The 19,620-nt window shown below is 50.7% G+C and overlaps 5 protein-coding genes across 5 annotated transcripts; 4 read left to right on the forward strand and 1 right to left on the reverse strand.

Annotated features, from left to right (window-relative positions):
• Positions 1 to 2,007: 2,007 nt before the first annotated feature.
• N0V96_009591 (uncharacterized protein) lies at positions 2,008 to 2,617 on the forward strand (the record flags this gene model as incomplete). The annotated part of the gene is made up of 3 exons (XM_053190264.2): positions 2,008 to 2,065; positions 2,116 to 2,483; positions 2,534 to 2,617. 3 exons carry the CDS (start codon positions 2,008 to 2,010, stop codon positions 2,615 to 2,617), a joined length of 510 nt encoding a protein of 169 aa, XP_053052194.2.
• Positions 2,618 to 7,266: 4,649 nt separating this feature from the next.
• Positions 7,267 to 8,578, forward strand: N0V96_009592 (uncharacterized protein; the record flags this gene model as incomplete). The annotated part of the gene is made up of 2 exons (XM_065758694.1): positions 7,267 to 7,360; positions 7,446 to 8,578. The coding sequence occupies 2 exons, from the start codon at positions 7,267 to 7,269 to the stop codon at positions 8,576 to 8,578; spliced, it is 1,227 nt and encodes a 408-aa protein (XP_065612759.1).
• A 914-nt stretch (positions 8,579 to 9,492) lies between these two features.
• Positions 9,493 to 12,976, forward strand: N0V96_009593 (uncharacterized protein; the record flags this gene model as incomplete). Its single annotated transcript, XM_065758695.1, has 6 exons — positions 9,493 to 9,640; positions 9,769 to 10,618; positions 11,044 to 11,267; positions 11,511 to 11,833; positions 12,190 to 12,517; positions 12,672 to 12,976. The coding sequence occupies 6 exons, from the start codon at positions 9,493 to 9,495 to the stop codon at positions 12,974 to 12,976; spliced, it is 2,178 nt and encodes a 725-aa protein (XP_065612760.1).
• Positions 12,977 to 17,432: 4,456 nt separating this feature from the next.
• On the forward strand, positions 17,433 to 17,651 carry N0V96_009594 (uncharacterized protein; the record flags this gene model as incomplete). Its single annotated transcript, XM_065758696.1, has 1 exon — positions 17,433 to 17,651. The coding sequence occupies one exon, from the start codon at positions 17,433 to 17,435 to the stop codon at positions 17,649 to 17,651; it is 219 nt and encodes a 72-aa protein (XP_065612761.1).
• Positions 17,652 to 18,419: 768 nt separating this feature from the next.
• Positions 18,420 to 19,424, reverse strand: N0V96_009595 (uncharacterized protein; the record flags this gene model as incomplete). The annotated part of the gene is made up of 2 exons (XM_053190268.2): positions 18,420 to 18,777; positions 18,853 to 19,424. 2 exons carry the CDS (start codon positions 19,422 to 19,424, stop codon positions 18,420 to 18,422), a joined length of 930 nt encoding a protein of 309 aa, XP_053052198.2.
• Between the last annotated feature and the right edge of the window lie 196 nt (positions 19,425 to 19,620).

Genomic DNA, 19,620 nt, shown 5'->3' on the forward strand with positions numbered 1-19,620 from the left:
AGTCAGTTCTTTTCAAAGTAAAGCAATCAAAGTAGAAGATGTGTGATAATAGTCTGAAATTTGACTCGGTTGCGTCTTGCTCTCATGTTGGCTGGCGTGATGCATCGTTTGGCTTTGTAGATGGCCACAGCTTCTTGAATCGAAACTGACATAGCTAGTATGTATTTCTGGAAGAATTATGACTCGTCTCCCGCTTCTACCGCCCGGCAATGATTAAACCTTCGTGTAATGCCCGTCGCTCTCGGACGACAGGTGGGTCTCGAGAATACCCGGCTTTCGGAAACCGGAATCCGGAAAACCTAACGGTGTCTGTGGGTCTCAACTTTCCGTGCGACCAGGAGCTTGGCATTGCTCAAGTTTCGAGACTTGCTCTGTCGGATGTCGGCCGCTCTGTGAAAATGGAAAGCTGGCTTTCAGGGTCGATGAAGCAACTTGAGAAGGGATGTGTGTGCTAAGACCCCACAAGCCCAATCCAATCAGGGGCTACTGATCGCTAATTTTCTTAGCAATCGGTTGAGCACGATGAGTTGTGGGCACTTGAGGGGCGTACTCTTTTTTGTTTCGAGATTAAGTCATGTCGTCAATGAATAGTGATGAAAACAGGCAGTCCTGTCCGATATAATATACGAGGAACACTAAAACAGAAACTTGGATCAAATCTTTCGTTGACTTTGAAGTGACTGAATCACAGTATTACTGCAGCAACTTTCTAGCCATGTTCTCGACTGTTTGGGCATGGGTTCTTCTTTGCGGAGTTGCCGCTCTTCTGGCGTATCGACGATCAGTCTCTAAACTGCCTGGAATCCCTTTGGTTGGATTCGAAGTCAAGGACCCCAAACAACGAAAGGGTCAATACACCTTCAATGCTCCCGGTATTGTGCAGGTAGGATATGAGAAGGTACGCAGCTTCATACTTTGGGGTAGATATTCTGGACTGAACAATTTCTTTAGTTCAAAGACAGAATCTTTGGCGTGGACACAGCAGATGGTACGAGCATTTCCATGTTCCCAACACACTCCTCGATTAGATGTGCTGACACATCAGGTCAGGGGTCAAACTTATTTTCCCGCATCAATATGTGGACGAGATCTCGAAAGAGCCCGGACTTAGCTTCCAAAACTCCCTTGACGAGGTAAGATCGGGAGAGGAACTAAAGCCAAATTTGCCATGCTAAAAAAAGCTTAGGATTTATTGATCGACTACACGTACATGGGCGGACTGAAGCAGTTTGCATTGTCTACTTTCAAGCGGGAAATCACACCTCATCTTCGTCAGTTTCCCCTTCAAGACGTTTCCATTGCAGGACTAACCTTCGCTTTTCCAGCCACGTTCATCCCTGACTTCATTTCACTTATTGACGGTTATATCCCCAACGCACTCACTGAATCCGAAGGCAAGTTACGAATACATTCTCTCCAACCAGCTTGTCTATTTACCTAACGTAATTACCGATAGAATGGACTTCGGTCAACATCTATCCGAAAATGCTCCGTATGCTTGGCATCCTAACCGCCAGAGTCATGATAGATGGTGATGCCCCCCACAACGAGACTTGGGTCACTCTGACCACCGAGTACTTACATGCTGGGGTGAGACACGCGCATGCCTTGAAGTTCTGGCCCCCGATGCTGAGGCCGCTCGTTCATCGATTTGTGTCAGGGTACGCCGAGGTTGAGAGGCAACTCAGCCTCGGAAGGTCGATAGTTGTCAACGCTATCCGCAAAATTGATGAGCGAGAGAAGACCGGAGTACCAGAGCCTCAGCCAACGAGTGTGCTTTACCATATGTCTCGTAAGGCACCAGGTACTTCTTCCGCGGTCATTGACATGCATCTCAAGGAGCAAATGAATCTTGCTGTCGGAGGAATACACACCACCTCTGCCGTGCTCACCCAAACGCTATTTGAACTTTCGGCACATCCAGAGTATATACCAGAGTTGAGGAAAGAGGTGATTGATACTTTGGTCAAATTCGATGGGGCGTTTTCGAAAGCTGCTTTGTGGGATATGCACAAGTTGGACAGTTTCATTCGGGAGACTCATCGCCTGAACTCGCCAAACCTGAGTATGTCGCCCATTAATTTTGAGCCGTGTGTGGAACTAATGATATCTTAGCAACTCTACAGAGACGCGCTATCCAGGATGTCACCCTCTCCGACGGCACCTTCATCCCGAGTGGAACAAAGCTCGAGCTCCCCACGTTCGCCATCCACCGTGATAGCGAATTCTTCGATGACGCTACTGAATTCGACGGTTACAGATTCTTGAAGTTGCGCCAGGGAGATGACAAAGATGGCGGAAAGCATCACTACGTCAGCGCTCGTAGGGACATGTTGGGCTGGGGTTTAGGCAAGACGGCGTGTCCTGGGCGATTCTTAGCTGATATCGAGATCAAGCTGATTGTCGCATTCATCCTGATGAACTACGATATCAAGAACCCGGACGGCCAAGGCAGACATGCGCATGTTCATTTCGAGAATCAGGTATGAAGTCTCATCCAAGACCACATCAGCAATAACTGACATTCAAGCAGGTTTTCCCTGATCCGGTCAACCCGGTACTAATGAAGAAGATTTCGCGCGAGGACATTGACGAAAATGGTCATGTTAGACAGTAGACCAGGGAACTGCACGTGAAATTGTCGGAGCAGCACTAAAGGATTCACACTCTTTGACATGGGATATTGTAGTTGCTTTCTGTCTCAGAAAGTAGAAAGTCAGCAATCGGCAGACACAGCTTTTCTTATTTCATGTATGCCTCAACTTTGAGTACTCTAACCTGTAGATCAAAAGTTACTTATGGACCCCTTCCCGGTGGTCATTGTCTTGCCCTGGTCCCCAATGGAGCTGTGCTAGGTAATCACTGTCTATTCCGCTTGAGATCAACATCTGGGTGCGACATGGCCCGGAAAAGTTCTATTGTGATTCATCCCACCGGCATCGGTGGCCGAACTCCACGCGCCCGAGATGCCCATCGATAGGGCCCACTCGGATCAAAACCATTCCAATCAATGACCGCTTCACTTAGCTGGAGATCTCCGTCCGAAGTCCGTCCGGGTGCTAAAGTGTTGGTGAACAACCGGTACTGCCTTCCGGCAAGACTGCCGTACTCGCTCATCCTTTTGCCATCCTTCCGCCTTGTTCACACCCTTTTCGGACGCAATATTCCGAACTGGAAACAACCGCCTCGATTCATGGTCAGCACTGTTATGATGAACTTGATTTGCTGCATAGTATAGTATGGCCTTTCAGATCGGGACGATTGACGATGCTGCGCCGAGAAACCGTGCCGTAAGTGGTCCCACCTTTTCGCCATTGAAGCACCGGATACTAACCTAGGCCTAGTGTGACTTTTGCTTCGAAAAGAAGGTAAGCAATCACTGTGCCTGTATCAAAATAGGCTACTTCAAATCTACATGTAGTACTAACCTCGTTGAAAAGATCAAGTGCGATAGAGATGATCCTTGTGCCAATTGTCTAGCGGCCTCCGTAGACTGTTTGCGCATACGACCCAAGAGACGAATGAGACATGCAGCTTATGCGAGGTGTGTTTTCGATCTTCTAATAGGCCATGGAGAATCTGAATTCGATAAATAAACCACGACACCAATTGACACATGAAACTGGTGTAGAAATAATTCGTCTGCCATCATATCAACTCGGGGGAACCCTCCGTCGCCAAAATCAACGCCTCACAGCTCACACGCTGCTCCCCAACAATTACAAGCCAACTCTTCAGTTGTTGAACAACGGTCAGCACCAAGGATTCATGATGAGGGAAACGTGCCAGGGGAAACTCCTGCTTCTCAGGACAGCAAGCAAAAGTCAACCTGTTCCTCCACTACTGAAACGGGACCAGCTGCTGCACAGGCTCATAGTCATATTGGATCGGAGCTGGAGTCACGCCTAGGACTAGATGCAGGAAAACGAGAAGTCCTCAGAGCAGCTCTGGCGTTTGCAAACCAGGCGTCCCAGCAACCAAGCGTCGTTGCGTACGAAGAGGATGTCTCAGAAGCATTTGATATCTTCAGCGAAACAGCTTATCCAACAGCCGAGAGTCTTTATCTGATACTTTCAAGTCAGCAACCTCATGTTCTTGTGTCCTGTCGAATAGTGCTAATGGAAATCCAGGTCCTCGAAAAAGTGTCGGCCAGTCTTTTACAATGGACATCGGATCTGTCATCTCTGAAGAAACACTAGAGCGCCAAGCCCTTGAACTGATCGAAAAGTCTGTCAATGGTGCAACACGTATTCATTACATAGTAACCGTCAACTTCTTTGTCTGGATGTATCTGGGAGCCTCCAACTATCATACGACAGGCTCTGTTATGGCACAACATATCCTGAAGAGGCGACAGCAGTATGAGAAGAACTTGCAGGCAGCCTTATGCCGCATAGGTGTTCTGGACCAGCCAAGCTTGCCGCTGCTTCAAGCACTACTTTCCGGTGTAAGCACGGCGCGACTCGTTCTGTTGAGCCCTCAAACTGATCCCTTCAGGCCATGTTTATGCTCCTCTCGGGGAAATTGGAGATGTGTTGGCAGTTGAGTGCGTCAGCATCTAGAGTATGCATGGCATTGGGTGGACCTCGCCGAATCAGCTCTCACACCATGGCTGCTCATGAGCTGCGAGAATCTCGGTATACTTTATCGATCTGCTACATGTTTGACAGAGCGCTGGCTCTGAGCATGAACCGCTGGCTCTCTCTGCCTGAATTCGACATGAACCCCGCAGAACTCGTGCCACCTGACACGAAGAAGCCGTACACTTCACTTATTCAAGTCTTTCTGCAATTGGCCGAGGTTCAATCTGACATTGTCCACCACACAAAGACCAAGAATATGAAGGCAAGGGAAGATGTTGAAACAGTCCAAGCATTGCAAGGAAAGATGTGGAAGATTAAAGAAACGATTAAAGAGGTGGGGGTAACCGAGCATAAGAGACCGCGGAGAACTTTTACTGACTGAGGATAGTGTCAAAAGCAGCCTTTGCATACCGAAGAGAAGTATCTTCAAGCCGAGTGGATGGGCGTAGATTTCGTCTATCATTCCGTTATGACATCTGTTGTTAAGCTTCACCCGTACCTGATGGATGATGCTGGTTTACATCAGCAATTGCTCGGCTACGCTCGCACATCGCTTAGTTCACTATCAGAGATGCTGCGCATCGCTAAAACATTGGTCGATTTTCACCTGTTTCGAGTTTCAGTTTCTTGGTAAGCCAATCTTCTGAGTTTCCTTCGAAAACATGTTGTGGTCACAAACTGACTGCCCAGGCTTATTTTGTTGTATCCTGTTTACCCCTTTTTCGTCATTTTCACCCACACGGTGAATACCTCGAGTCTTCAAGACTACGGCTTGATAACTCAGGTAACAACAAGTCTCCAAGAATTTGCTGGTCATAATCCAGCCCTCATGGGCGTTCAAAAGTTATTCGAAGAGTTCGTTAAACTCTGTAAGCCTATCTTTGAGGTGAACAGGTCAATCGATGCCACATCTCCGGCCCTCCTAGAAGCAGGAAATGTGCCACCACGAAAGATTACACCGCAAACGCATCACGACCAGGTTCCTCAAGGACTCTCGGGCCCTCCTGAGATAGGGTCTTTCACGTCATTGGTACAGGATGCACTTTCCATCCCGGAAGCTGGGGATCATGTAGTCAGCGGGATCACATTCCCGGATTTGAGCACTCTGGAAGAAAACGAGTTGCTAGCAGAGTTATACAGCACACATCCATCGATAGGCTGGATAGATGGCAATTGGTCCATATCGTAAACATGTAAAGCTAGCATTGTAAAGACTATGGTCAATCAAGAAACATTCCTCCCGAAACATTCAGGCTAGCACCATTGATCCAGCTAGCTCTCTCCTCTGCCAGGAATGCGACTGCGAAAGCGACATCTTCAGGCAACCCAATCCATCCATCCACCGGGGTCCTTGCATCGAATATTTGCGTCAAGAAAGCGCCGCCAGTTCTCTGCAGTTCGCCAAGGAATTGTGGCGATTTGATAATGCCAGGAGATACCGCATTCACGGTACATCCGTAAGTAGGCGGCAACTCCTTCGCCAGACAACGGGTAAAAGTCGCAATCGCACCCTTGCTGGTGGCGTACGCCAATTGCTGCACCTCAGGGTCTGTCGATACGGCAGAAGTGATGTTGATGATCCTGCCGCCGCCACCCTCCGATTTGGGTGGGAGATGCGGTAATGCTGCTTGACACACCAGAAAGGGCCCGCGGACGTTGGTGGCCATGGACGCATCCCACAAGTCAACTGTTGTGTCCTCCACTTTAGCCAGTGTTGCTTTGGCTGCGTTATTGACGACGATGTCAATCTTCCCAAATTTGTCGACGGCGACTTGGACAAGATGAAAGGGACCGCTTGTGGTCGATAGGTCTGCTTCAACGGCAATCCACGGGTTGCTCAGGCTTTCCCCGAGATCGTTCGCAGCGTGTTCCAACTCAGGCCAACCATAGTTGATTACCACCGAAGCTCCTCGAGCCGATAGTTCTCTGACAACAGCAGCCCCGATGCCGGATGAAGAGCCCGTCACTAGGGCTACCTTTCCTGCTAGCGCATTGGGCACGGCGTCTTTCGGTGGGTTGATTCTCTTGCGACTCGCAATAGCTTCCATGGTTGAATTCTCTGAGATCTAATTTTCCGATTGTGTCAAGCTGAAATTCTTCGAAGTGATGGAGACTATCTATTCACAACCTGTAGAAATAGACGAGATAACATGAGAGCTTTCTCAGCGTAAGTGTAGTAGACGTCTAGTTCTCGAGTGGGCCGCAGCATTCGGCACTGCTTCAAGTCGGACCACGTTCACGGCCGGAAGTCGTGCGGCGTTCAAAGATGCAAACATCCGAAACCTACAGTCGCTGCGTAATCATATCTCAAAGTTAATTATTCTCCGCCTGACTAGGTACTTAGGCACTTATGTTGACGTCGACGAATTATGTGGAAACTTGGGTGGTTCATAGTTCGGATTTCGGCCGGAAATCATTCTGTCCGGCTTCCGGTCTTCCGGCCGGTGCGACCGTTTTGCTTTGCATTTCATCCAACAACGATGACAAGGAAGAAAGGTGACGCATGAGTCCGGGATGCCACCGTACTAGCTGAAGACTCAACTACCACTTGGCCGATCGATACTCACCAGAAAAGAGAACGTCGGTGATCGCCTTGGCTTCACTTAAGGGGTCGAATGACATCCTCGTGTCAAGTTGAAACGTGAACTTTTGCGGCAGCACATTGAAGAACCCCTTTACCAAGATGCCGACGCCTTTCCAAAGCCTGGCTGTAGCAGGAACTCGCCCAGATGCTGATGGTGTCACGGGCTTGGCCGTGTTCGCGACCGATTCATCAGGTGAGTCTTCGTGCAACATGATACTTTCCGAGGATCCAGGCTTTCAGGGCCAATCGAAGTGAGGAGACTACTAACGATCGTCAAGGGAACCAACTCATCGAGGAGTATTTTGGTCGAAGCAGCACTATCAAGTCCGACAAAATCGGAAAGGACAGTGTGTTCTGGATCTACTCGATCACGAAAACAATTACAGCAATTGCTGCTTTGCAGTGCGTTGAACGAGGCCAGATCAAACTAGACGATGAGGTTTACGATGTTCTTCCCGAACTCAAGGATTTTGAAGTCCTGGGCCATGACCAATCGGGAAACGTGACACTTCACCCGCACAAGGAGAAAATCACTCTTCGTCATCTACTTTCTCACACCAGTGGCGTTGGTGTGGACGTCTTTGACCCGAGACTTCAGGCCTGGCGAATGTCTCGTGGAGAACATCCGCAAGCATTTTCGGGAGACTCAAAGAAGGCATACACTATCCCTCTCCTGTTCGAGCCAGGCCATAGCTGGGCTTATGGAGGAGGTGTTGAGTGGGCCGGGATCCTAGTCGAGAGACTGAATAAGATGAAGCTCGGCGAGTACATGAAGACCAACATCTTCGAGCCTCTGGGGATGAACAGTACAACATTCCATCCTGATCGAGATACTGCAATCAAGGAGAGGCTGGTCGAGACAAGTACGAGAATCTCGGATGGCACACTCGTGCCCATGGAAGGCCCTTATCCCGCTGTCACCGAGGACGACAGTGGAGCTATGGGTCTCGTCTCGAGTGTACCGGACCTCGCCAAGTTGACAAACGATCTTCTTCAAACTAAGCCGACGCTTCTCAGCGAAGAGTCTTTGAAGGAGTTGTTCTCGCCACAGTTCAGCGCCGACTCGTCATCTGCCGGGATGCTCGCTTATGGTGCAGTAAGTTTGTCATATGAGAACTCCTTCGAAATAAGGATACTAACAGATTCAAAGATGATGTACGGCCGTCTGATTGGAGAGGGATATGATCCTTCAAAGGTTGGTCAAGCTCCAGGAGCGTACTTCATCAAGGAGGACACCAGGATCCTGCCTGGCGGGACACTCGTCATGACAGGAATTCCGAACCTGGTCTGGTTTGTGAACCGCGCGAAGGGCATAGGCGGCTTCTATGCGAGCGCTATCATGCCGCCCGATGACGCTAAGAGCACAGAGTTGATACAAGAGTTTCTGAAGGAAGTTTTCATCGGCAAATGAGGGCCAATATCAGTTCGTTCCGTTCAAATTCTCCAGGCAGACATGATTGTGCAGTGCATTGAAATTATGCAGTAATATTCTCTGAGAGTGCGAGAAGATCGGCGCACCGTTCATTTCAACCCCTGAATTCAGCTGCTCGTTAGCGCCAACAGAAGACCCTTGCTGGCATCGCAGCAGACTAGGTAGCGTTCCCTGAATCGGCTTTCATTGGTTGAGACTCGGACGAAAGAAACATCTCAAAGGAAGCAAAAGGAAGCAAAAGAAAGCACAGGATGCAGCATTCTAGTTTCCCATATCGGCTCTTCCTGATCTAGCTTTTGAATTAAGACCACCGGCTGGGCGGAGGAGGTAAGCCTGTCACCGAAATCAGCCATGATTCAAAGTGTGCTGGTCACTCTACTACTCGAATGATCACTAATGCATTTATTCCGCAGTGAGATGCTCTCAAGTTAGCAAAAGGAGTAGGATGCGACATTGCTAAGGTATCCTGCGTGCCCGTGCTCGTTGCAATAGAATGCAGACCCAGATTGATTGTCAATCCACTATTAGCCTCCGTATAAACTTCTCACAGGCATAATAACACGAAAAAACGGGCCAAAGTTGGCGAGTCATGTCATGGGAGAACATTGCTGGGTGCAACTACGGATATCCTGGAGATCCATCCTCAATTTGACGTCACTAGTGCAAGCAGCAGCACTATTCATCCAGCCCAAGCTAGTGTCGATTCTTCTTAGATTTGCGCCTACCCCCAAAATATGTTCCCTTTGTTCGGGAGCTAACGCCGGAGTTTAGGTCCCCTCAGACGCTCCACGCTTGCCCTCCCTTCAGTGTGTCCCTTCTTCTCCGTTCATTCTGTCAGAAATTCTCCATCACGAAAGGAACATCACAGCCAAAAGCACTTGAAGTAGATCAAAATGGCCGAAACGACGACGTTACCGCATATATCAAGCCTTGTCCAGCCTGCAATACGAACAGTGGTGTCCAGCGAGGACAACTGGAAGGGCAAGACGAGCCCTGCGGAGAGACGGAAGATCCAGAACAGGCTCAATCAGCGAACGTGGAGTAAGCCGCGCACCCGCCTCATGCAACCTGCTTACGCCCGCCTTTGACTGCCCATCGTTTGATGGAATCTTCGACCACACCACATCTCGTCCAGTGACATGTGCTTACTCGTCTATCATTTGCGACAGGACAACGAAGAAAAGCTGAAAAGCAACAGCAGCGCCAAGCGAAGACCCAACAGTCTGGTACGGACGACAGGAGGCCCTCGTCCCCTTCCTCGGCCAGCAGCAGCCTGTCGCCGCCGTCCTCCAGCGCCATCGTAGCAAGCTCAGAGTGGGCAGCGGCATTACCGGCCGCCTCCGTGGCCAATGATAATGGCACGACGACCTACATGACGGTGGAAGTGTCTCGGCAGGGCCTGTACAAGTCGAAAACGAGCTCGCGGAGAAGCGCCAAGTACATGACGCTGATGGCCTTGAAGTACATCGGACGGCGACGACAAATTGCAGACATTCGCGACGAGGACTTAGACGATATCTATCAGCTGTTCCTACAGCACGCTCATCAAAGTCGAAGGAGCCCGAGCCCGGATCCAATGTCGGATTCACTAATACCGCTCGTGCAATTCAATTTGTTCCGCGGCTTGATGGAGAACATGAAGACGTTGGGTATCACTATGCCTATGATATGTGACGATGACTGCGTGTCTCCCTTTGGAACTGATCCCGTGTACAATGTCACTAATGCGTGGAATGTCCCGTACTTTTTGAGGCCGACGGAGACGCAGCTGACAACGGTACACCATCCCTGGCTCGACTTTTTGCCCCTACCGAGGATGCGGGATAACCTGATCAAGGCTGGTGATGACTGGGACGACGAGGCGCTGTGTCTAGACATGGTAGGCGACGCAGATGCGCCATCGGGAAAAGGAGGCATGATTCTGTGGGGAGAGCCATGGGATCCCAATAGCTGGGAGGTCACAGAGGACTTTGTCGAGAAGTGGCGGTGGATCTTTAAAGGGTGCGAGGAGATCATCAGGTCGTCTAACTACTGGAGGGCAAAACGAGGCGAAAAGAGGATGAGGGTGAGAATATGAAGACCAAGTTGCTCCCATGCCCACAGCTGCATCAAAGCCATGTTCTGCGATTGATTGACTCTTTCGATCCAGCTGTCTGTGAGTCGGGCCGCGCCATTGGCAGTAGTTGAAATCAGGTGGAATGAGACAAGGCGTCCGACCAATCCTTGACCATCCACGAGGCGCTTGCAGATGATCCGGCCACGGCGGCATTGAGCTCACTACGCCCGATGCACCACGCGCTAGAGCCATCTTGCCAACTACATGTCCAGAATCCCCTGTCATCCCCCATGCGGTCCTTGGTTCGAAACAGCTTCGGGAGGTGGGGGATCGATCGCCGGTGTAATCAGTATTTCTCGCTCCAGCATCGAACTCGACCAAGACTTAGGACGATTCTCAAAGACGGCATTGTGGCCCATGCCGTTCCGTCGAGAGCGCCGCAACGACGGGTGCTCTCTGAATCCTCAACAATCAGGGTGTTACCGACCTCCCAGGCAACGGTAGAGAATCATATGCGCAATTGCGACATCGACAAATGGGGCTGGGTGATCTACCGCACCACATATGGTGATGATGAGGCTTGGGAACGTTGCAAAAAGATCATCACCTACCGTACGCGCCGTAATATCGCAGACTCGGACGCACCAGGCATAGCAAACAACCTAGAGTTGACTTTTGTTGACGACAAATCCTTGTTTGATGGGGCCTCAAAACAGCAACTCCGATCTCATTTTCACACCTGGTCCCTGGAGGCATTTCAAACGGAGAATCCAAGAGCAAAAGATGTGAGCGCAGACCTCCGATATTGGATTCAAGGATGTGGCATTCCCCGATATGTGTACTTCTTCCAGGTAGACCTGGAGTCCCTTCGGAGTATCGTGTTCGAGGCGCCTCAGCCGCCCGACTACGATTTCGACTGTGAGAGCCACATCAACTTCATCGACGCCTACTGGAAACCGCTGAGGGAATGGGCAAATGTGCTACGACATACAGACCAAGACGAAATTGATACTTTTGAGAACGCTCATGAGTCCATCGAGGGGTGTGGAGAAGAGAACGTCGGGTGGATGAAGGTGTCTACTGAGACGATGGGTTCCGATTGGTATGAGGTATGGCTCGGCAGTATCGGCGGCGATGCCAGCACTTGGTATGCCTTCTACCAACGACCGCCCGAGAAGGTGTACTGGTGAGAACGCCATGGAGAGCTTTGCGAATTCCTTACAACGACCGCAACGCTCATACAGTCTTCAATGTATGGAGATGAGCACGCTCCGATGGCAGAACCATCTTCAAAGAACGCCGCACACTTAACAGAGGTCGGCGCCAAGGTGACGAGTGCCTTCAAACGCCGCTTCCCTGCGCCGCAGGGGGGCTTATGTCGAGGGGAACCTGACAGTGCGCCTCCGTCCCGTGCACCCTCAACTTCATCATGCTCATGACTACGCTCGCACGATGAGCTTTCTTTCCAGGTCCTTTCTGAATTCGAATGCTCTATACCGCCAACGTACGATCACAGTCTGCTTGCGCAATATAGTGTCTCATTCGCATCGTCGATTTCTACCTGTTCGTCATCTGTCGCCAGCCCTTGGCGGCTATCGCTACACAGAAAGCTAGCGACGCGAAAGGCTCTAAGCCCAAGATGAATATACTCTGCGAGTCTGAGCTACTCAGGGACGAAACTCAGGACTTTGACAAATGGGGCTGGGTGTTCTACAGGTGTACATACGACGATGATGACGGTTGGGCTCGCTTCAAAGACATCATCAACGACACATCGCGACAGGGCAGCGAGTACTACGAGTATCCGGGAATCCTCGACAAGATGAAGTGGACATTCTTGGAGGACAAAGAACGATTCGATCGTGCTTCCACGGCCACGTTGTGCTCTCACTTCCTTGAATGGGTGAAACAACCAGCACAGGCAGGGAGTTCATCAGACACCACCCCGAGAGTCCAACCCCCCCGGCCTAGAGAGCAGTTCTGACATCACGATGTATGATGAATATTTTGTGCAAGTCGACGAAGTATCATTGCGCAGCGTCGTGTACAAGGAGTTGCCGCCGGCCGATGCCAACCTCTACGTCCGCGGACACATCAACCTGGTGAACGCTGACTGGCAACCCGCGCGTCTGGAAGATTACCATGAAGAGAATATCATCGAAGAACACTTCAGCTTCCCAGCCTTCGAAGGATGCACCGAGGAGAACGTTGGCTGGATGAGATTGGCAGTGAGTGAAGTTGGCCCGTCTACCTTTCAGAGGATCCCTCATCTGTGGTACATCGTTTATCAGAGACCTCCTGAGATCGTGTACGGCGTGTAGAACGGGTCTCATGTAGTCTCTCAAGAAGCATGGAACACAGGGGGAGAACATAGTTACTCACGAATACTTAAGTACTAGTATATCTTCAGTTCACACTTCCGCGCGAGTCGAACGAGAGTGGTTAGGTGCGTGGATGGTCTACATAGATGTTGACTCCAATGCGTGCTGTTTCAATGGGAACCATAGAACCAACTCCTACTCTGCGACGTCCATCTAATCTTTGGCGCCATCTGTTTCGAACCAACCCTGTTGGTACATCGCCATACCAAAGCCTGACGCCTGGCTTACAGCCATGCACTTGTCCATGATCCACATCTTCGTGTCTTTATCGGCAAAAGCAGACTTAAGCACGGCTATCATGGGCCAGAACATACACCAAGCATTGAAGCCAACGCCTTGTATGGTACAGGCTGAGTCTCTGCCATCGAATCCGAATACAATACGGATCTGCTCGCAAACTTGCTCCAATGCCGTTAGTCCATGAGGGAGATTGACGAGCGTCTTCAACTCGTCGCGAGTCGGTTCTCCGAGAGCAATCGATAAGCTTAGAATATACTCAATAAGATGTAGTCTGATGGTGAGGTAAAGACCTTTCGCTATCGCATCGCTTGCGTCCGACTTGCGGCCTAATAAGTGGTTGAAAGAATTCAGATCTTCGTCGACAGCGCCATCTGGTCCCAGGTTTGTTTCGGGGCCCAGGGGATAGGATTCTGTAGTTCGCGGCTGCTTCTAGGTCGCGTATGATGTCGATACCTATCTGAAAAATTTCTGTTACGTGGCCGACAGATGTCCGTTCGATATCCGGTGATGATAGCACGTGCTGTACCATGTGTTTGTAGTCGATAGCTCGAACAAGCAGCGGTTCAACCATGCCCCCTTTCGCCCAGGCTGCTTGTTTCAAGCCGACTAGGACTGGTGACCGACCTTCCTGGCCGATGAATATTTCAAGCATCTAAAATAAATTAGTGACCGACCGTGAGTTAGCCCGGCATTACAAAGATACTGACCCCCAGGTGAACCACAAACGCAAGTAGGCCCTTGTCGAGCGATGTGGCAACGCCCTGTTCGGCTCGATACCTCAGAAGTGCGAGGGAACCTCGGCAATGTGATGTAATTTTTCTTGGTGAAGTATCTGGTACTATCGCCTTCGAGCATGTCAGAGTCTCATGCCGAAAGGTTCATTCTCATGGTTAAACGTCTCCTTCACCAGCCTCACTCGGGTTACTTACCTCGAAGAGGCCGAGAGTAAGCAGGGCGACCACAACGGAGTCGTCTTGTGCAGTCGAATTATCCTTCAGTGCGCCGCCAATTTTGCTGACCGCCTTGCCATAGTGTTGCCGCGCTTGAGCCATCAATCCTGCCTGGCACATCTGTAAAGATGAGCTGGCTAATGCCGTGGCCTTGAGAGCCTCCTGCAAGACAGGCGATGAGGCAGCCGACGACTTCATGCCGGGGGAAGAGGTTGAACAAAGCGACCTCGCCTCCGGATGCATAGTTGGAGTAAAAGTGGTTGAGTGAGACGAGCTCGGAATCGACTTGAAAGGCTTTCGGTACGGTCCTCAGCCTCCTCTGAATCTCCTCTTCCTCTACCGAGTCCGGGGAGGTTCCCTCCTCGTCGACTTCCAGAATTGACGACGTCGAGCCAAATGAACCTCTTTCCTTCAGTCGTTTGGCGACCCGAACCTGGACCTGGTGAGCCGCCGATGCGTTCTGCTGGCGATGTACAACAGCCCACGGATCCGCGTAACCCGGACACGCCCTCCCGAGACTCGTGCAGCGGTTACATGAGGGCTTTCGAAGATCGCACTGGCGGCTTGCGTTAGATTCAATTCACTTCAAAGAACCGACTCAAGAGTCGACAATAGGCGTTCGGAGTCTCAGTACTTTGACTTTGCGCGCCTTGCAGGCGAAGCAGCTCGCTGACGGGCGACATCCCATCGTATCCGTCGGCGCCGGTCCTCTGTGGGCGATGAACCCCTGGTGTGATCCCGACCCCCCACCACTTCTGCGAAAAGATGGGACGTTAAGCCAGCTCTGCGGTGAGCTCAATCGGACATTGGTTTGATGAGGGGGAGCTCGTGGGATACCGACGACGGCGACGGCTTCTTCGGGAACGTGGCTTTGTTGACCTTTTTGAACAGGCGATCGCTTGCTGGTCGTTGGCTGAGCATGAAGAAGAGACAACTAATTAGGGCGAGGCCTGGCGTCTATCGAGGCTAGCTGTTCCCTGGTCCGAGGCACCGGGCGTGCGGGGGCCACCTCTGGACGATTTTAACTTTCAACAACGAAGAGATCCAACGTGCAACGAAAAGGGGATTCGTATGGGAGACTCACAGAGTGGTGATTGACCAGTGACGAAAGCGTCAGTCAGACAGACCGAGGTGATGGTGGTGGCGTCGAGTCATTTGTGGAAAGTTCTCACGCCTTGAGCACATCCCAGCTGGCGTCCATTGAACCCGGAAGCTTTGCAACAGGACTGAATCGTGTTTGATGACGTGGTCAAAGCGCCGAAACCTAAACCACTGTCTTCCAGACGGTCAACGGCGGGATTTCTGTCGCATGGATGGTATTTCACAAGTTTCTGAGGTTCGTTTAAGCTTTTGTAACGCGGGGGACTTCCCATTGTTGATGAGACTGTGGGACAAGAAGGCTGCTCCAAGCCTCCAAGACTCTCACACAGCAAATTGGTAGATTGGGTAGTAAAGGGATGCAAGGTTGGGTGGTTGCTGAGGAATCCCTGAGGACCCAAGCTCTCTCGTCCCGACATAAAGATCGGACAGATCGGGTCAAGCCTCGGGCCCCTGAATATCAAAGGAATTGCAGCCTCGGCCTGCCAGAAATAGCATTCGTCCCGAAAATCTGAATGAGTTCGTATACTTACTGCACGATGGCCGTTGAATACCTCGCTCAGGTCGAGACCGCCCTTTAGTGTGGATCAATCACACCCTCGTTGACGTCGTTGAGGTCACCCAAACTCCTGGAACACGCACATCAGACATTTTGGGAACCATTCACTTGGCAAGCCAGATTGTAAAAGTCCGTTTAGAGATGACAATGACTGAGACGTGTCAGAAGAGCTCTGAGATGAACGCTTACTCCTACTTCACGCGTTCGAGGTGGCACACAGTTCAGGCACGGCTTGGGGCGACCCTTGGTTCAACGAGGGATCAGGATATGTGAAGGCGAGATCATTGATGACAACAACTCATGTAATTGATTCAGAAATACCATCATCAATGCTGCTGTCTGCTCCGGTGTGGTGTAGAGCCTTCTCGGCCGAGTGCTTACCGATAGACTTTCGGCTTCGGTCAAATACACCGATCGAGCCTCTCGCCGCCGTTTCCTCTCTTCTTGTTCGCGCTGAACGTGATATGAGACCATTTTCTCCAAATCTTTCTCCCATCGGTGAGTTTCTCTCTCAAGCTTAACATTCGTTAGGCCCCAGTCAACCAGAATCGTGTTGATTTCTCTAAGACAGTCGGCTTCCGTGATACCCCCATTTCTCTCCGGAATGACTATGTCTCCGTGCTCCTTTCTCAGTCCATGCATCTCATCCTTCCGTTGCTTTCCTGCTGCTCTTCTCTCTTTGGCTTGAAGTAGCTGGACTTTCGTGACTTCCATTCTCCGGTGGATGCGTCCGCTAGTGGGGAGGTTTCGTTTGTCTGATGTGATGGACTCCTCGTTGCTGCTGGTTGATGAAGTTTTGCTGGACAAGCTGCGTGTAGTGTGTGATGTGGATGCTTGGAGACAGAGATCTTCTTTGAAATCCTCTTTGAAATTCTCCAGTTCTGTGTCGTGAGCTTGTCTAAGCTCGGCCAAGAGCGTGCGATGGAGCGTTTCCAGGACGCGACGCTGGATGCTATAAGCTGCCACTGCTACTTTAATGTCGTAGGTGGTTGGCGTTTTCTCATTCATTGAGTCATGGTGTTTGGATCTAGCGAAAATCTTTTTGAGACTTAACATTGGTTTAGTTAATCTGGTCGATTTCCTTGAAAGGTCGGGTTTATTTCTGAACCTGATGCGAGTGTTGGTGAATCTATCCATAAGAACGACGGGGGGGTGTCTGGCGTTCGGTTGTCTTAAGACACGAGAAACAGACTTGATAGGGTACTATCCTAATGCTAGAGGACAGAAACTCCAGGAGAAAGCCGTCTACTCTTACACTCAACTTTACAACTATCTCCGATGCTCCCGACGAAGACTGATTCGGTGTCATGGTCGAAGCGGTGGATCTTGTAAGCTTTTCTTCTTCAAGAACCTCTTTGGACTCAAACCTAATGCAACCCACGGTTCCACGGACATCAACTTACGGTAGAATTCGTCATGGAGAACAGGCTAAAATTCCTAAAATGACGGAAGTAATTGATGATTTACAGGTCAAAGCTCGTCACTGCATAGCATTCGTGACTGCTCTAAATAGAACTTGGGCCCAGATTTGGTAACCCCTCTCGTTTAGATGAACATGGTCTTCCAGACACTCATCCATATCAACCAAGGGCGGCTCCAAGAACTCTATCCGGCTCGATCCATTCTCTTGAAATTGCCGAACAAGCTCAACATAGCTCTCATTCGCTTCCGCAACCAGTTCATCCTTGATATCCTTCCTCCTGAAGAGCCCGACGAGAAGTATCTTGCCATTCGTTTCGAGCAAAGCCTCTACAACCAACCGAAGTAGAACCAAATCAGATTTTCTCATTCCGCGCTTAGGATGTAGGTTATTTGTGCCCACATGCAAGACCCATAACTTGACATCGCGGTTCCGAAGTGCATCCAACAGCCCGTTAAGGGGTTTCACGGGGTCTGATGAGCCGGTGAGTCGATAGATGACGTTTTCGAACTTATCGCCTCCCACGCCAGCATTGAAGACGCCTTGTATGCGTCCAGGGCTAGCCGAAGAGACTTGTGGTTGCTGGCGAAACGTTTCATCGCTGATCAAAGCTGTGGATGGCCATGGGTCGAAGCTCGGAGATAGGCCAGTTGTGACCATGCGTTCGATCATTGAGTCTCCAAGCAAAACAACGGACGGCCCCGTAGGGTTATTCTGAAGTTCTATAGTGTGCCTCTCACGAGATGTCTCGTGAGACCGCTGCTTGTATTTGCCGTGAGGAATCAGATTATCCATTGTTCTCTCAGATACTGGAGGCTTTCTCGATTCATAGGCCCAAAAACGAATGATTGAGGCGAAGTTTGAGTTGTTATTGCGATGCAATAAGCTCAATTGAAAGACATCTGATTCACCTTCTTTCAGAAGAGAGTTTCTAGGGGTTTACTTATGGCTTGAAAATACTCGAGGCTGTATGTTACCTGCCATATGTTGGAGTGTGCCTACGGTGGCTGTGCAAATCTCACGAATCTGCCCAGCCCGCCGTTGACTCATCCGGCGTGTATCCTCAACTTTTCACAATCCACGACCAACCACTTTTTATCACTCCAAAAAGTATTCTCAGGTTGAAGATTCCTTTTGTCGCCAGTTTCCTGATGCTGCTGATCTAAGTGGTTGAGAAGATCTCGTGCTGTTGTCGCGATTCGAATTCTCAAATCTGGGCTTCCGCCAAGCCGAGCGCTCACTGTTGTCCTTCTCATTCTGCACTTCCGCAGGCGTGGACCGGGTCTTGAGCTTGTCGGGCATAGCACGAGCAACGTTGACACGTAGACGACCGGCTCCCCATTCCCTACGGTCCAGCTCGTTCCTTGCTGCATCGGCCTCCTCAGCTGTCGCAAAATCAACGAAGCAGTAGTGGTGTTCACCGCCCTTGGCCCTAGTAGACTCATGGGGAGTGATGCGCTTGCTGATAGCTAGTCTGTATTGTCGGAGTCAATGGAAGTTAGCGGCGACGCAGGGTAAGTCCACCATCGCTAGCAAGGGGGTTTCTTACGGTTTGTGGCCCTCAAGAATTTGTTGCAGCTCATCCTGGTGTTGCGCCTGATCAACCATCGCACCCAATCCTCCAACATAGAGTCTTCTGCCATCCCCTTCCGTTGCAACGACCTCATCGAAGTGCTTGACGGCGCCGTACGGTCCACTCTCAATGCCGCCGTTCCTACCGGTGCGCGCCGGTGATCTGCCAGCCTCGTCGCCACCGTCACCCCGCGATCCGGACCAGTCTCCCCACCTGTTGAAAGCAGGCTCTCTGTCGCTTTGCCATCGACTCCGATTCTGCTTCTTGGGCTCACATGGGCCGACCTTGAGTGGCCTACCACGGAGGCGCGCGTCAAGGGAGGATAGTGCCCGTTCGGCGTCTGCGCGCTCAGCGAAATCGACGAAGCAGTATCCGGGATTCCGAGCCGAGACCGGATCCATGGAGATGTGAATCTTTTCGTATCCTTCAAAGCCATTGTCCTTCAGCATCTCCTCAATGTCGGCAGGCTGGATGCTGTAGAGAAGGTTGCCCAGGTAGATGCGCCGGCCCTCTTCCAGGGCGGCGGGCTGCTCCGATGACGAGGCCATGATGTCGGTTGTTGAACTCCAAGGATAAACTGAGCGTTGAAATGAATTTCTCGCAGCCTTATGTTTGCCAACCACGTGTCGTTGGGAGGGATGTGAAGGATCAAAATTTGAGAAGTCCTAGTGAGGGGCATGAACCAAATAACAAATACACAGTGGGGTAATTCGCGTTTTTGCGGCTAGGGTTCACCGGCACAGA

Source organism: Colletotrichum fioriniae (genome assembly GCF_027942845.1).
Source record: "Colletotrichum fioriniae strain IMI 355084 chromosome Unknown scaffold_12, whole genome shotgun sequence".
NCBI classification, from domain to species: Eukaryota; Fungi; Ascomycota; class Sordariomycetes; order Glomerellales; family Glomerellaceae; genus Colletotrichum; species Colletotrichum fioriniae.